The 18,129-nt window shown below is 37.9% G+C and overlaps 2 protein-coding genes across 2 annotated transcripts; both read left to right on the forward strand.

Annotated features, from left to right (window-relative positions):
- Positions 1-1,057: 1,057 nt before the first annotated feature.
- LOC129553929 (olfactory receptor 52A1) lies at positions 1,058-1,996 on the forward strand. The gene has a single exon (XM_055422609.1). It carries the CDS (start codon positions 1,058-1,060, stop codon positions 1,994-1,996), a length of 939 nt encoding a protein of 312 aa, XP_055278584.1.
- Positions 1,997-17,181: 15,185 nt separating this feature from the next.
- LOC129553931 (olfactory receptor 52A5-like) lies at positions 17,182-18,129 on the forward strand. The gene has a single exon (XM_055422610.2). The coding sequence runs from the start codon at positions 17,182-17,184 to the stop codon at positions 18,127-18,129; it is 948 nt and encodes a 315-aa protein (XP_055278585.2).

Here is an 18,129-nt window from a genome sequence, read left to right on the forward strand (position 1 = left end):
TGGTTCTATATTTGACATCTTTTAAGGGGCGCATCCTTCCATCCCTTCATTTTCTATTGAATTTTTATGCCTGAGCTCAGAAAAAATGGCTCAAGGGTTTCAGACTATTTTTCATGAACAATTAATGAGCTTAAATTAGTCAAATCTCATGCTAATTAAAGCTCTGAAAGGTTTAAACCCAAAAGAGAAGACTCTGTTAAATTTGCTTTTACCCATGTTCTTATATTCTTAGTCCATTAAGAATGAGTCCTCTTACCTCTCTATTCAGTTGATACTGTGTCTCTTGTTTCCTAAAGGTCCCTCCACTCTATTTAATGTGAATTCAGTAATGTATTTTATTCATTTTAAAGTCAAAAACTTAGTTATTTCAGCTGTTGGAAATATAGGCAAATCTAATACAGTTTTACTAGAAATGTAAAAAGGTGGCAAGAAACTTTGGATTTGAGTGATCTTTTCTAAAACTCTTCCTTCCCATTCCTCTGAAAGATATCTAGTCTTCAATAGAGATACATAATATAGATCACTACATAAACAAATATGTTTTTATTTCAGGTGACAAGCTAGTAACGGTAAAGCCTGAGTTTTTGCCAGTCCGAACTGACTGTTTTAGACTAAGAAACAACTGAGGATAACAGAGCACTAAAGCAGAAATTGGAATGCGGAGTAGGGAGCAAATTATCAACCTCTGCCTAAAATGTAACTGCCAACAAAACAAACAGGAGTATTATTTTTGTCCACAGGTCTGAAGTGAAATCACAGATGAGTCAGTAGTTGATCCCCTTACTTGGGAGTTTGACTAGTGACTAGTGCTAGTGCTATCTAATGCAGTGGCAAATCACATTTTTAGGGCTTGCGGATGTCTGTCTTTAAAAAATGTTGTATCATTATGGATCTTCCTTTTACCCTCTATATTTGAATGAGGTGGATGACATGATCTTAGTGTTCTAGCAAAAATCATGCATTCAATATTGTGCCTTTGGATGAAAATAGAAATTAAAAGAGGAAGTAGCACTGACTTAGAAATTCTTTTGTTTGCATCAGGAGACTCTAGGACACTATGTCCATTTCTAACATCACAGTCTTCAAGCCTTCTGTGTTGACACTAATAGGGATCCCAGGCCTAGAGTCTGTGCAATGTTGGATTGGGATTCCATTCTGTATTATGTATCTCATTGCTATGATTGGAAATTCTTTGCTTCTGATCATCATCAAATTGGAGCCCAGCCTCCATGAGCCCATGTACATTTTCCTAGGCATGCTAGGGGTAACTGATATTGCACTTCTTACCAGTATTGTGCCCAAGATGCTTGGAATCTTCTGGTTTCATGTACCAGAGATATATTTTGATTCCTGCCTGCTTCAAATGTGGCTCATTCACACATTTCAGGGCATAGAGTCAGGCATCTTGCTGGCCATGGCCCTGGACCGCTATGTAGCCATCTGTTACCCACTCAGACATGCTGCCATCTTCACCCCCCACCTCATTTCTCAAATAGCAGCTGCAGTAACACTCAGGGCTGCCATTCTTGTAGCCCCTTGCCTAGTATTGATAAAATCCCGATTGCAATTTTACTACACAACAGTCGTCTCCCACTCCTACTGTGAGCATATGGCTATTGTGAAACTGGCTGCAGGAAATATCCAGGTCAACAAAATCTACGGTTTATTTGTGGCTTTCAACATTGCAGTGTTTGATCTCTCTTTCATTACATTGTCCTATGTACAGATATTTATCACAGTTTTTCGTCTGCCCCAGAAGGAAGCTAGGTTGAAAGCATTCAACACTTGTGTCGCTCACATCTGTGTCTTCCTCCAGTTCTATATCCTTGCCTTCTTCTCCTTCTTCGCGCATAGGTTTGGTTCTCACATCCCCACTTTTATCCATATTCTCATTTCTAGCATTTACTTGCTGGTCCCTCCATTTCTCAACCCACTTGTCTATGGTGCAAAGACCAAGCAGATCCGTATCCAAATGGTAAAAATGTTCAGTTCGTAAAATGTACCATAAATATTACTTTGCTGTTTTACTTTTTGTGAATGGTAACAGTATTTCACAACATAATAAAACAACATGCTATTTGAGATTCTTGAGTTTTCTGTTTGCTATATTTGTTGTGGTTTTTAATCAATCTGCCAGCATGTTAGCTGGTTTTAGGATCCTATTCAGTTCAGTTCAGTTACTCAGTCGTGTCCGACTCTTTGCGACCCCATGAATCACAGCACGCCAGGCCTCCCTGTCCATCACCAACTCCCGGAGTTCACTCAAACTCATGTCTATCGAGCTGGTGATGCCATCCAGCCATCTCATTCTCTGTCGTCCCCTTCTCCTCCCACCCCCAATCCCTCCCAGCATCAGACTCCTTTCCAGTGAGTCAACTCGTCACATGATGTGGCCAAAGTATTGAAGTTTCAGCCCCAGCATGAAACTTCCTTCCAATGAACACCCAGGATTGATCTCCTTTAGAATGGACTGGTTGGATCTCCTTGCAGTCCAAGGGACTCTCAAGAGTCTTCTCCAACACCACAGTTCAAAAGCATCAATTCTTCGGCGATCAGCTTTCTTCACAGTCCAACTCTCACATCCATACATGACCACTGGAAAAACCATAGTCTTGACTAGATGGACCTTTGTTGACAAAGTAATGTCTCTGCTTTTTAATATGCTGTCTAGGTTGGTCATAACTTTCCTTCTAAGGAGTAAGCGTCTTTTAATTTCCTGTCTGCAATCAGCATCTGCAGTGATTTTGGAGCCCAAAAAAATAAAGTCTGACACTGTTTCCATTGTTTCACCATCTATTTCCCATGAAGTGATGGGACCAGATGCCATGATCTTCGTTTTTTCAATGTTGAGCTTCAAGCCAAATTTTTCACTCTCCTCTTTCACTTTCATCAAGAGGCTTTTTAGTTCCTCTTCACTTTCTGCCATAAGGGTGGTGTCATCTGCATATCTGAGGTTATTGATATTTCTCCCAGCAATCTTGATTCCAGCTTGTGCTTCTTCCAGCCCAATAGCACATGTCAATTCTCTGTTAACAGGACTGTGAACTCTACCTGGATAATGAGAGTAAGAATCATAAAACAGGGAAATTGTGAGCATACATCTTTCCCTTTACTTGCAGAAGATGATATAATGAACAATTCAGAAAGGGGCTTCTAGGTGCAAGTAATGTATTCTTCAACTGGATTGTTACATATTTATGCCTACTTTGTGAAAGATGATGCTGTGAAAGTGCTACACTCAATATGCCAGCACATATGGAAAACTCAGCAGTGGCCACAGGACAGGAAAAGGTCAATTTTCATTCCAATACCAAAGAAAGGCAATGCCAAAGAATGCTCAAACTACTGCACCATTGCACTTACCTCACACACTATTAAAATAATGCTTAAAATTCTCCAAGCCAGGCTTCAGCAATACGTGAACTGTGAAAATCCAGATGTTCAAGCTGGTTTTAGAAAAGGCAGAGGAACCAGATTTCAAACTGTCAACATACTCTGGATCATTGAGAAAGCAAGAGAGTTCCAGGAAAACATCTATTTCTGCTTCATTGAATATGCCAAAGCCTTTGACTGTGTGGATCACAATAAACTGTGGAAAATTCTGAAAGAGATGGGAATCCCAGACCACCTGACCTGCCTCTTGAGAAACCTGTATGCAGGTCAGGAAGCAACAGTTAGAACTGGACATGGAGCAACAGACTGGTTCCAAATAAGAAAAGGAGTATGTCAAGGCTGTATATTGTCACCCAGCTTCTTTAACTTCTATGCAGAGTACATCATGAGAAACACTGGGCTGGAAAAAGCACAAGCTGGAATCAAAATTTCCGGGAGAAATATCAATAACCTCAGATATGCAGATGACACCACCCTTATGGCAGAAAGTGAAGAGGAACTAAAAAGCCTCTTGATGAAAGTGAAAGAGGAGAGTGAAAAAGTTGTCTTAAAGCTCAACATTAAGAAAACTAAGATCATGGCATCTGGTCCCATCACTTCATGGGTAATAGATGGGGAAACAGCGAAAATAATGTCAGATTTTATTTTTCTAGACTCCAAAATCACTACAGATGGTGATTTCAGTCATGAAATTAAAAGACGCTTACTCCTTGGAAGGAAAGTTATGACCAATCTAGACAGCATATTAAGAAGCAGAGATATTACTTTGCCAACAAAGGTCCGTTTCATCAAGGCTATGGTTTTTCCAGTGGTCATTTGTGGATGTGAGAGTTGGACTGTGAAGAAAGCTGAGTGCCGAAAAATTGATCCTTTTGAACTGTGGTGCTGAAGAAGACTCTTGAGAGTTCCTTGGACTGCAAGGAGATCCAACCAGTCCATCCTAAAGGAGATCAGTCCTGGGTGTTCATTGGATGGACTGATGCTGAAGCTGAAACTCCATTACTTTGGCCACCTCATGGGAAGGGTTGACTCATTGGAAAACACCTTGAGGCTGGGAGGGATTGGGGGCAGGAGGAGAAGGGGATGACAGAGAAGGAGATGGCTGGATGGTATCACCGACTCGATGCACATGAGTTTGAGTGAACTCCTGGAGTTGGTGATGGACAGGGAGGCTTGGTGTGCAGTGATTCATGGAGTCACAAAGAGTTGGAAACAATTGAGCGACTGAACTGAACTGAACTGTGAAAAATTATTTAAGCTGTAATTTCTGTACATTGTGTGTTGACTTCAACATAAACTTTTAAAATATTAAGTCAATGAATTCTCAGAAATGAAACAAAACAAAGGAGAAAATGTATCAAGTCAAAGAAATTGCTATGGGTTAAAGAAGTCTAAAAGGACATGAATATTAAATGCACTGTGTATCTGAATTGGATTTGGGGCAAGAAAATAAAGGTATAGAAGTCTTTGAACTATTTTCAAACTTGGAATATGAACTAATATTTAGGTTGTATTATTTCTTTAGTGCTAAATGTCCTGATATTGGCTATACTACTGTAGTTATACAATAGATTAATCTTTTCCTAGGGAAATATATATCAAAATAGGTGTAAAGGAATATTATGTCTCTAGTTTACTCGAAAATACTTCAGAAAAATAATCTATCCAATTATCTACCTATCAGTCCATCTATCTAGTCATTTGTTGAGTGATTAAGCAAAACGGGGCAAAGTGAAAAATCATTTGTGACCCTGGGTAAATTGTATAAGGGAGTTTATTGTACTATTCTTGAAAAATATTGCACATCAGGATAAATCGTATTTTTTATCAAGTACTTTTGAAAAATATTCTCAATTTAGAAATGGTTACCATTGTTTACTCACTCAGTCAAGCCAGAAATAGCATTTGTTTTTGCTGTTGTCCTCAGTTCTATAAAATGTACAGGTCTCAGTGATTATTTTAAAAACAAATTCTCAAATAAATTGCCTTCTCTCTATTGTTGTGTGTGAGCGTGTTCACTTGTGTCCAACTCTTTGTAACCCCCTAGATTGTGGTCTACTAGTTCCCTTTGTCCATGAAAGTCTCCAGGCAAGCATATAGGAGTGGGTAGCCATTTCCTCCTCCAGGGGATATTATTCCTTTTTTCAACCTTACATAAGAGCCTATAAAGAACAAAGTAATACATTTTTCATCTTTTATTTGCTGGCATTTTTCATACAAATGAGTGGATTTTTCGACAGAAAGTACTTGATGAATCTGTATCTCATTCCTGATCTTATGTATATCAACATGTATAGTTTTTTAACCTGCTGAATGCTCTCCTGCTTTTAGAACTTAGGCATTTCCTTTAAGGAATTTAGAACATTTTCCTTTCTGTCTTTATCCCTTCTAATAGCTCTCATAGCACGTTTCACAACATTTTCTCTGTATTTAACTTCTTTTTTCATATAGATCTCATGTGTAACTTATATGTATACTCCTGACCCACACATATATGACACATTTTAAATATAAATAAATACAAATTGCTGAGGATTTAGAAAATGAATGCACAAAAATTCTATCACAAATTTCATAATGAGAATTTATTTTCACAGTAGGATAATCTCCATGGTTTCCTAAAGAAGACAAAGCCTTCTCAGGTGGCACAATGGTAAAGAATGTCCCTGATAGTGCAGGAGATACAAAAGATGCAGGTTCAATCCCTGGGTCAGGGAGATTCCCTGGAGTAGGAAATATCAACCCACTCTAGTATTATTTCCTGGAAAATTCCATGGACAGAGGAGCCAGGCAGTCTACAGTCCAATGGGTTGCAAAGAGTTGGACGTGACTGAAAGAATGAGCAGGCATGCACTAAAAAACATGTGGAAGAAGAGGTGTTCCAAACCCAAATAATTTAATCATACAATAGTTTCATAGTTGTAGAATAATTATTCTACAATTATTCCTTAAATTAAATTCCTTAAATTATCTTTAATTACTACAGTTTAGAACAGTTTAAGGTTTACCAAAAAAAAAATGGGTAAAAAGTCAGAGTTCTTATATAACCTTTCTCCCCTGAATAAATATTTAACAATTACATTTGAGCTTAGCTGCCATTTTGATCATCATTTCATGTCACCACATTTATTTGCTATATCCTAAATTTAAGGTTAAAGCATCTGCCTCCAATGGGGGAGACCCAGGTTCAATCCCTGGGTCGGGAAGATCCCCTGGAGAAGGAAACGGTAACCCACTCCAGTATTCTTGCCTGGAGAATCCCATGGACGGAGAAGCCTGGTAGGCTACAGTCCACGGGGTCGCAAAGAGTCGGACACGACTGAGCGACGGAACGGAACGGAAATTTAAAAGCATGCATGTAGTAATTTTTCTAGTATGTTCTTTCTATAACATACTGACTCAAAAAAAATTTTTTTAATTCATTGAGATACAATTTACATACCAACTCACCCTTTAAAGAGTACAAGTCATCCCAGTGCACTAGCCCCAAGCATCTTGTATCATGCATTGAACCTGGACTGGTGATTCATTTCACATATGATAATATACATGTTTCCATGCCATTTTCCCAAATCATCCCACCCTCGCCCACTCCCACAGAGTCCAAAAGACTGTTCTATACATCTATGTCTCTTTTGCTGTCTCGTATACAGGCTTATCATTATCATCTTTCTAAATTCCATATATATGCGTTAGTACACTGTATTGGTGATTTTTTTTCTGGCTTACTTCACTCTGTATAATAGGCTCCAGTTTCATTCACATCATTAGAACTGATTCAAAGGTATGGGGAGGGAGGTGGGAGGGGGGTTCAAGATGGGGAACACATGTGCACCTGGGGTGGATTTATGTCAATGTATGGTAAAACCAATACAATATTGTAAAGTAATTAGCCTCCAATTAAAATAAGTAAATTTTAAAAAAAAATTTTAAAAAGAGTACACGTCACTGGTTTTTGAATGTTCAAAAAATTGCAAAACCAACACTACTATCAAATTCCAGAACATTTTCACCATCCTAATAAAGATATTCCACTCCCCTTAGTAGCTACTTCTCATTCTCCTGCCCCATTTACAGGGCAACCACTCATTGACTTTCTATGTCTGTGATTTTACTACCCTGGACATCTCATATAAGTGGAATGAAACAATATTTGGCCTTCTACGTCTGGCTTTCTTCTTAGAAAGAAAGAATAATGAAAAGAAAAGATAAGAAATAAAGATTAGAAAGATATCTACCTATCAATTGATATGCAGTTCTATCAAGATAATTAAAAATAAGAGAGAAAGAATAATGAACAAAGAAAACACTTAGAGATTCCAATCCCAAAGAAAGGCAATGCCAAAGAATGCTCAAACTACCACACAATTGCACTCATCTCACACGCTAGTAAAGTCATGCTCAAAATTCTCCAAGCCAGGCTTCAGCAATATGTGAACCGTGAACTCCCAGATGTTCAAGCAGGGTTTAGAAAAGGCAGAGGCACCAGAGATCAAATTGCCAACATCCGCTGGATCATGGAGAAAGCAAGAGAGTTCCAAAAAAACATCTATTTCTGCTTCATTGACTATGCCAAAGCCTTTGACTGTGTGGATCACAATAAACTGTGGAAAATTCTGAAAGAGATGGGACTACCAGACCACCTGACCTGCCTCTTGAGACACCTGTATGCAGGTCAGGAAGAAACAGTTAGAACTGGACATGGAACAACAGACTGGTTCCAAATAGGAAAAGGAGTACGTCAAGGCTGTATATTGTCACCCTGTTTATTTAACTTCTATGCAGAGTACATCATGAGGAACGCTGGGCTGGAAGAAGCACAAGCTGGAATCAAGATTGCCAGGAGAAATATCAATAACCTCAAATATGCAGATGACACCACCCTTATGGCAGAAAGTGAAGAGGAACTAAAAAGCCTCTTGATGAAAGTGAAAGAGGAGAGTGAAAAGGTTGGCCTGAAGCTCAACATTCAGAAAACGAAGATCATGGCATCTGGTCCCATCACTTCATGGGAAATAGATGGAAAAACAGTGGAAACAGTGTCAGACTTTATTTTTGGGGGCTCCAAAATCACTGTAGATGCTGATTGCAGCCATGAAATTAAAAGATGCTTACTCCTTGGAAGGAAAGTTATGACCAACCTTGATAGTATATTAAAAAGCAGAGACATTACTTTGCCAACCAAGGTCCGTCTAGTCAAGGCTATGATTTTTCCAGTGGTCATGTATGGATGTGAGAGTTGGACTATGAAGAAAGCTGATCGCCGAAGAATCGATGCTTTTGAACTGTGGTGTTGGAGAAGACTCTTGAGAGTCCCTTATACTGCAAGGAGATCCAACCAGTCCATTCTGAAGGAGATCAATCCTGGGTGTTCATTGGAAGGACTGATGCTAAAGCTGAAACTGCAATACTTTGGCCACCTCATGCGATGAGTTGACTCACTGGAAAAGACTCTGATGCTAGGAAAGGTTGGAGGCAGGAGGAGAAGGGGACGACCGAGAATGAGATGGCTGGATGGCATCACCGACTCGATGGACATGAGTTTGAGTGAACTCCGGGAGTTGGTGATGGACAGGGAGGTCTGGCGTGCTGTGATTCATGGGGTCGCGGAGAGTCGGACACGACTGAGCGACTGAACTGAACTTAATGTTCTCAAGGTTCCTTTGGGCTGTATATAAATAAGCATGTCATTTACCTTTATACTTGAATGATATTCTATTGTATAATGTACCTGAATATGCTCTTGCACCAAGTAAGCAGATCTCTGGCCAAATAAGCTTTTCCATGGTCCTTCTCTCTCTGAAAGGTAAGGATCGCCATCTTTGTCCAGACAATTCCATAAAAACTATAGGCGTGTTAAGACCCTTTTCATTTTTAGTTTTCCTATTTCATTTAATCCTATTTCTTCTTATTTGATGAGTTTTATTAGCCATCTGTAGTAAAGCTATTTGACTTCAATTTCTAACTGGTTATGTTTTTAAATTGTTTTTTCTGTTTTTTTTTTTTTTAACATTGGGAAATAAGTGCATTTTCTGAAAATCTGCTCTGTTTCCTAGTTTATTTCACAAAGGTATGCATTTCTATTAAAAATGCTTTGGAAAATTTCTTATTGATATTTGGGGTTCATAGGAACTATAATACATGTGTCACAAAACAAACAAAAAAAATCGTTTAGGAAACATATTTCCCCCCTCTGTACTAACAGATTTTAACTAAGTAATATATAAGAATATATATGCTTCTAACATTCTATTGTATTATGATGGCTTCAGGTTCAAACATTTTCTGCATATTTTCAAAAAGTATATAGAGACTCATACATTAGGTCTATATTGGCCTTTGCAATATATATAAAGAGTAGTGCATAGACTTCAGAATCTGTTGTCCTCACCTCCGCCTGCTTCATGTACTATCTGAAAAGCAGTAATCTTGATTTTCCTGAAAATATTTCATTTAATCATTGGTTCACATGTTACTTCAGTGGGCTATTCACACTCTGTTAAGTACTGGTTTTGTGTTATATTTTTCTGGTGCAGATGCTCAGCTACAGCTGATTTCAACCTGCTCATTTGAATCACTGAGTGCCCAGTGGCAAAGGCACGTACACACTCTGATCCAGGCTGAGCTGGTTTACTTGTGTGTCTGCTCACAATCCTATACCATTGCTTTTTCTGAAAGTGAAAGTTGCTCAGTTGTGTCCAACTCTGTGACCTCAAGAACTGTAAGCCCACCAGGTTCCTCTGTCCATAGAATTCACCAGGCCAGAATACTGGAGTTGGTTGCCATTCCCTTCTCCAGGGGATCTTCCAGAACCAGGAATCGAAATCAGGTCTCCTGCTTTGCAGGCAGATTCTTTACAGTCTGAGCCACCAGGGAAGCCCACCACTTTTTCTAGGATGATGATGATTTTATGGCAGTTTAATAAGAGGATGAAGTCAGAGAGTCTTTTAATTCAAAAGGGACAGGACTAATAAATAGTGCCTAACCCAATGATACAGGACAAAACCAGTGTGACTTCAAGTATGATCATCTGGTAATCCAGGGTTATTAGCCACTCTCTTTTGTTCTTTTCAGTGAATCAAAGTTTATTTCTTTCTCTTGATACTGAAGCTTAAAAGCACTATTGTGGGGTACAAACCTTTCTTTCAACCAAGTAAATAACTCTCATGTGGAAATTGATATAAATTTTAGACACTAATTTTTTTAAAAATATATACTATCCTTTCATAACAATTCTTAACAGAACTGGGCTAATTTGGTGAGAGCTGGTTTGGATATGGGATAGATTTGTGTCCCAAATTTTACATAGAAGAAGCTCAGAAAATGACTGGTAGCTGAGGCTCCGAGGTGAATGTTCCCAGGTCAGCCCCAGCCATGGGACTAAGTAAGAAGTCAGTGCTTCTCTGACTAAAATTAGATTACAAAAATATTTTCTTTTTACTTCTTTGTCAGCATGTCTTGGATGATTATTTTGAACATTTCAAGATGTTTGTTTTACCTTTATTGTCTCATTATTTTTGTAAAAGTATCACTGACTTGTTTTGTGCTGTCTTGAAGCACTGTCCTCAGGAATTTTTAGCTGGAGGTTCATTTTGTTTCACAGTCTAAAGTGAAACCAAAGTTTGAGAATATTTTTAGATGCAGAACCAGCTATTAGAGATAAATCTTACATGCTCTGAATGATAGTGTGCCTTCTTTTTCATTCCTGTCTCCAGTGAACCTGAAAGCTCACCAGGGATTGGTGAAAAATAATCCCCAGGTGCATCCTATAGTATAAAGCATTCACTCTTCACTATCTGAAATGTCAGAACATTTTCTGCTTTATAGTTCCTATTTGTATTACCACAGATGATCCCTGGTAAGTCTTTGGGTTTGAGATTCTGCACTGAATGTGGGAAATTGGAGGACTGGTTTCAAAAAGAATGTACAAGTCATGCAATCCAATATAATTCCAGGATGTAAAAAAAAAAAGTAATATGACCTTATAGTAGCTGAGTGTTTAGTCACCAGAGAGATGTGTCTCATGCTTTTCATGACATTTCTGAATCACTTAAGCCACACTTGGGAACAGATTTTAAAATGAGGTTGAAATAAAAGAAGATATTTAGAGATTGGTATCTGTGCTGATAGATTAGTGGAAAACTTATTTGTTAAAAGGTCAGGAAATTATACATGTTTACTTCCCTGATAGCTCAGTTGGTAAAGAATCCACCTGCAATGCAGGAGATCCCAGTTCAATTCCTGGGTTGGGAAGATCCACTGGAGAAGGGAGAGGTTACCCAATCCAGTATTCTTGGGCTTCCCTTGTGGCTTAGCTGGTAGAGAATCCACCTGCAATGTGGGAGACCTGGGTTCGATCCCTAGGTTAGAAAGATCCCCTAGAGAAGGGAAAGGCTACCCACTCCAGTATTCTGGCCTGGAGAATTCCATGAACTGTATAGTTCGTGGGGTCACAAAGAGTTGGACACGACTGAGTGACTTTCACTTTCACATTCACACCGGAAAATATGGAGGAAAAACTTGCCTTCAAGTAATTCAGTAGAAACACTTATTCAGATAAAGTTTTCATTAAATATCACAAGTTATTTGTGAGAAGATAAATGTGCATTGATTAATAACTGGCATTTATTGACAGATCAATACATTTTATGTTTCCTTCCAACTGTTTAGATGGATTTTGTCATTAATAATCAAAGTAACATGGTAATTAGTTTCTATCTATGAACATTGCTTTAGAAGTAAAGAAACTGATACTATTCAAAGTTTTATAACTGGTTGCAGAGAAGGCAAACCTAAGTAGTAGCACCCAGATTTTAAACTCTCTTGGCTGACTGCAGATCCTGGGCAATTAACTGCCATGACCTATGGCTAATATATATCATTGGATTGCAGATTTAGGACTTTAAGAAGAAATTAAGTAGGAAGCCATTTAAGGCTCATTATAAAGAATACCTATTTGACACTTGGAGCTGTCCTGAAATGTGGCACGCTACCTCAGAAACAAACAGTCCTCTATATTCATGAGGACTTGAGACAGATCCGGTGGGTGAATGTCAGAGAGTTCATAGAGGAAAGATTCCTGAGATTGTAGAAAGTATGGAGACAGAACCCTGAATTCCTTAAATCTTTTAGATCTTTAAATTCAGCTGATTCAAAAGTGGAGTTGTAACACTAATAATTCATGGTTTATGCTGTAAAGATGATCCAGGTATATTTACCCTGTCTCATGAATTTCAAGAGCTTAAGATACCTTTCTGCAGTCTTCTAAATCTACTTACATTTGTATACAGAGTTCCTTTCAGCTTTTCTTTTGTCATTCATAGCTGAAATTCTCAAGGAAAAAGCTTCTTTAGCCTCATCTCTCCTTAATTTCTGCTACATAAAGTCAATGAGTCTCGCAGATTTTTATTCCTTGTTATTCTTTTGCTATACCATAATACTTCATAATGCAATGTATGGACTATCACAAGCATCATTCTGACTGGGTCTCTTTACCGTTAGCCGCCACGTCTTACAAGCCATTCATTAAACTGCCAACAGAGTGAATTCTTTACCTTCAAAAAACAAGTGTCCTTCCGCCAAAAATATAAAATCATTTGGTTTAAAACATTTGACAATTGATATTATTTCCTTTTATTAGCTATCATTTCTGCTTATGAAATGATTTGTATGTGAAAAATATTTATGTGGAGAAAATGTCACCATATCTCACATGCTCTTGTGATTTTTGTACAAATTATTTTCTCTTACTGTGCCTGTCTCAGTCTCTTTTATCTGATAATTTCTACTGAAAAATTATTCCCCTCCATAGGCAATTTATTCTGCCTGTTTTGATCAAACGTACATAATCATTCATCCTTATTAATTGAAAAGTGCTTTTTCTGTGTAACTGTATAACAATATTTAGCAACCAGGGTTATGTGTTTTCCCTACACATCTATGGGATATTTGGTGATATCTGAATACCTTTTTAGTGCCAAGATGAGAGAGAGTTACTGACATCTAATGTATAAGAAACAGGGATGTTGTAAATCTCTACAATGCAAAGAGTTACCCCAAAACAAAAATGTATCTGACTTATACCTTGGTGGGCTCCCCTGGTGGCTCAGTGGTAAAGACTTTGCCTGGAATGTAGAAGACCTAGGTTCAACCCCTGAGTTGGGAAGTTCCAACCCACTGGAGAAGACAATGGCAACCCACTCCAATATTCTTCCCTGGGAAATCCTGTAGACAGAGGAGCCTAGTAGGGCCATAGTCTATGAGGTCACAAGGAGTCAGACACTACTTAGCAACTAAACAACATACCGTGGTAATTGTACCATGCTTAGGAAACACTGCCCAAAGAAAATTGTCATTACGACTCATGAAATTAGAGTCAATGAAAAAAATTAATCTAAGAAACAAATTTAAAATTTTATTTGGGCCAAACTGAAGATTATAATCCAGGAACAACATCTCAGAAAAATTTGTGGACTGTTCCCTCTATTAGACATGAAAGCACAGTTATATAAACTTTAGGGCATAGACAGTTGTACTTTGAAAGATGTATTATTGACAGTTTTTATAAACCAGATCTCCAAGAACAACTTAGCAGGTCATTGCAACCCCTTATAAGATTAAGAAGGAACGTTACCTTTTAAGGAGTTGTGGTGTCAGGAGAATATTCTTTCTAATGAAGTAGGTATTTCTGTCCATGGGCTAGTTTGGTCTGATGCTTAAGACAAATAAACTATGCAATCTAGGGGGAGAGAAGAGGTCAAAGGGCAGAGAAAATGATTTCGTGTTTAAATTATTTGTCTTCTCCATAAAATAAGAATTTTCTTTCTCACTAGGAATATAAGACTATCATCTGGAAAGATAACCACATTTTTCGTAAGAGATATTGTCTTTTAGATTGAAGGCACACTTTTCTATTTCTGTATCTGCTCATTTGTTTACTGCTCTTTTCTCTTTTGCTCACCTTTCTGCAATTATTCACAATATTAACTTATCTAGAACTATGGCTTCCATGTTTTATGGATTCTCTAGGTCAAGTATTCCTTATACAGCCATGTTAAATCTCTCATATATTCTGGATAAAGAGAGCAGCATATATTTTTGAGTCAAATCACAGAGATTGTTAGCAAGTATGTGGATAACATGATGTTCCAAGTGGGGTCCTATGCCAGGCAAGTAGCATCTATCAAACATGTACTATAATGTATGTAGTAAAACTATTTGGCAAATTAAGAAGCTAACCTAAGAGTTGTCTTCTTTTAGATCCTGAGAGGAATAATCTCATTGAAATCTTTAGTGTATTTTAATACAATGCATCCTGATTTAGCTGTACTCTGAATGTATCTCCTAATATTTACTGATTTATATCTGTAAAATCTCAGAAGACACAAATTGCTTTTTTTGTTTTACCTAGATCAATATCCCATATAATTTAGAACAAAGTACATTTACTTATGGGCTTCCCTGGTGGCTCACTGGCAAAGAATCTGTCTCTCAGTGCAGGAGATGAGGGCTCGATTCCTGGGTTGGAAGATCCCCTGAAGGAGGAAATGGCAACCCATTCCAATTCAACTTCCCTGGGAAATCCCATGAACAGAGGAGGGCTACAGTTCATGGGGTAGCAAAAGAGTCAGACATGACTTAGCGACTGAACAACAGCAAATATTTATTTATAAATTAAAAAGTCTTAGCTTTTCGTTAATAAAATAAGGTAATGATGCCAATATAATAGTCAGAGGAAAATAAAGAAAAAATTAAAAATTGACAAACAAATAAATAATATAACACATTTAACAGTGGTTGACACTACGTTTTGAGTTTCAAGCACTCAGCACAAAGTAAGTACTTCATAGTTACATGATAAATACATTGATATTTGTTCTGCAGTTGATGCAAATAATACTTTGATTATAGTGGATGCTTAATTAATATGTATTTAATAAAATCATTAGGAAATAAACTCAAATATTCATTTCTGATTTGAAAAAATCTGCTTTAGTATATTGTGTATTTGCTCCAAGAAGAATTCCTAAACATGAGTGTCCAAAAGGAAAGCCTTGTTCATAGAGAAAAATAAGCAACAGATGCTCTTGCAATTGACCTCAGGTAGGATAATGGCAACTCACTCCAGTACTCCTGCCTGGAAAACCCCATGAACAGAGGAGCCTGGTAGGGTGCAGTCCATGGGGTCGCGAAGAGTCGGACATGACTGAGCGACTTCACTTTCACTTTTCACTTTCATGCATTGGAGAAGGAAATGGCAACCCACTCCAATGTTCTTGCCTGGAGAATCCCAGGGACGGGGAGCCTGGTGGGCTGCCGTCTATGGGGTCGCACAGAGTCAGACACGACTGAAGCGACTTAGCAGCAGCAGCAGCAGGATAGATATATCTTTTTGTCTGTGAGAGAATCTAAGCTTAACAGGGGAGACAACTTGGAGGATGATGGAGAGAATATGAACAGATTTTCCTTATTCCAAATCTGTTGTTTTAAGACTTTCTCATAGTCTTTGTTTTATATTTGCTTTAACGGTTCCAAAAAGGAGCTTTATAATTAGTCAAAAAAATTTAATAGTTAGTAAATTAATATTTTGCTTTTCCTGGGGTTAAACACACCACACAGCAATATACATGTATTCACAGAAGAAATAGTAGGGAATTGGCAGCCTGAGAAAACCCCAAAGAGTTTGGAAAATAAGAAGACAAAGTCACTTATAGGAGGTCCTGAAAGCGAATAGTGGTATGAATGAAGTAACTACTGAAGGGCAGAGACAAAGAAGGAGATGAATCTGGTCCTGTGAAATACAATTGTGTAAAAGAAAAATGTTAACTGCAGAAATTGTATTTTGAGTGGCTATTAGATGCATACGACTGTAAGTAAAGGAAACATTACATTTAATACAAGTTCTTATGTTACTGCAAATAAAAAAAAAAAAGCTTTCCAGACCTAATGGTTATTGGTAAAGAAGGAGAAGAACAGAAGGCTTAGGTTGACACTTGAAATTGAATACATGTGATGTGCACATAGCAGGGCATAGTGAGAACAAATCTTAAAGGAACTGCTAAGGATAAGGGGATAACACCCATGAATTTAAAAGTAATGGATTTATTTTCTGAGAGCTTAAGTAGAGGAAGGTAAAGATGTGTGGCTCATTTTGGGGAAAACAGTGAAGATTTGAATAATTAGGTGAAAGCACTCTGAGACAGTGTATTTCAGAGGGATCTGGCCAAGAAGAAACCAATTTAAGAGAAAAAAAATAGCAAGCTGAAAAACTGAAAAATATTCTAATCAAACTTGCTCTCCAATTATGATCAAACAGAATGATTTACCACTACTATAGATCCTTCATGCAAGACTGGGTACAGTCTAGTCTTCAAATTCATTACTTTGAATTAAATGAATTTTTCCCTCAATTCCAATAGGTAGGTGACCAAGAAAGAAAAAAAGCACTGATGATGATTAGCAAGCACAAAATCACAAGCTAAGGGGAATTTCTTTCAGTAGTCATGGACCAGAAAGAAGCCATACAGTCCACTTAATTTTTCTCACTGAAAAAAAAATAAAGGCATGCAGAAACATAAAATCTGATGATTGTTTACTTAAAGACACTGAGAAAAGAGATGGAAAATTAGAAAGGAGTCATTGGGCAGAGAAAGTAAGATGGTATCCTCCTAATCTAACTAAAGTATATTTTGCCAAAATAATTCATTCTAATTTTTAATTTTGCAGTCTTAACAAGAATTAAAAGATGACATAGAAGAAGCACTTCTTGATTCTACTGCTCAGATCGCCATGCTCAGACCCAATGGCTCAGTCTTCATGCCGTCTGTACTAACACTCATCGGGATTCCTGGCCTGCAGTCAGTGCAGTGTTGGATTGGGATTCCATTCTGTTTCATGTACCTTATGGCAATGATTGGGAATACACTAATTTTAGTGATAATCAAATATGAAAGCAGCCTTCATAGTCCAATGTATATTTTTCTGGCCATGTTGGGGGCCACAGACATTGCACTTAGCACATGTATTCTCCCCAAAATGTTAGGCATCTTTTGGCTTCGTTTGACAGAGATTTCCTTTGATGTCTGTCTTCTACAAATGTGGCTTATTCACTCATTCCAGGCAACTGAATCAGGTGTTTTACTGGCCATGGCCCTAGATCGCTATGTGGCCATCTGTAACCCCTTGAGACATGCCAGTATCTTCTCCCAAAAACTCTTGACTTACATTGGAATTGGTGTGATAGTCAGGGCTGTCGTTCTTGTAGCACCATGCATAGTGCTCATCAAATATCGTCTTAAATTCTACCGAACCACAGTCATCTCCCACTCTTACTGTGAGCACATGGCCATTGTGAAGCTGGCTACTGAAGATATACGGATCAACAAGATATTAGGTCTGTTTGTTGCCTTTACTATCTTAGGATTTGACATCAGCTTTATCACTTTGTCCTATGTTCAGATTTTTGTCACTGTCTTTCAACTACCCCATAAGGAAGCAAGATTGAAAGCCTTTAATACATGCATCGCTCATATTTGTGTCTTCCTGCAGTTCTACCTCCTTGGCTTCTTCTCTTTCTTCACACACAGGTTTGGTTCTCACATACCACCATACGTTCATATCCTTTTATCTAACCTTTACCTGTTAGTTCCACCTTTTCTCAACCCAATCGTCTATGGAGTGAAGACCAAACAAATTCGTGACCATGTCCTGAAAATGATGTTCTCCAAAAGACATTAG

This window comes from Moschus berezovskii, chromosome 14 (genome assembly GCF_049115385.1).
Source record: "Moschus berezovskii isolate FMDL1 chromosome 14, NW_MosBer_1.0, whole genome shotgun sequence".
Taxonomy (NCBI): Eukaryota; Metazoa; Chordata; class Mammalia; order Artiodactyla; family Moschidae; genus Moschus; species Moschus berezovskii.

Bases quoted from the DNA above. Each gene is read 5' to 3' on its own strand.
- LOC129553929 (XM_055422609.1), top strand. From the start codon at position 1,058: ATGTCCATTTCTAACATCACAGTCTTCAAGCCTTCTGTGTTGACACTA.
- LOC129553931 (XM_055422610.2), top strand. From the start codon at position 17,182: ATGCTCAGACCCAATGGCTCAGTCTTCATGCCGTCTGTACTAACACTC.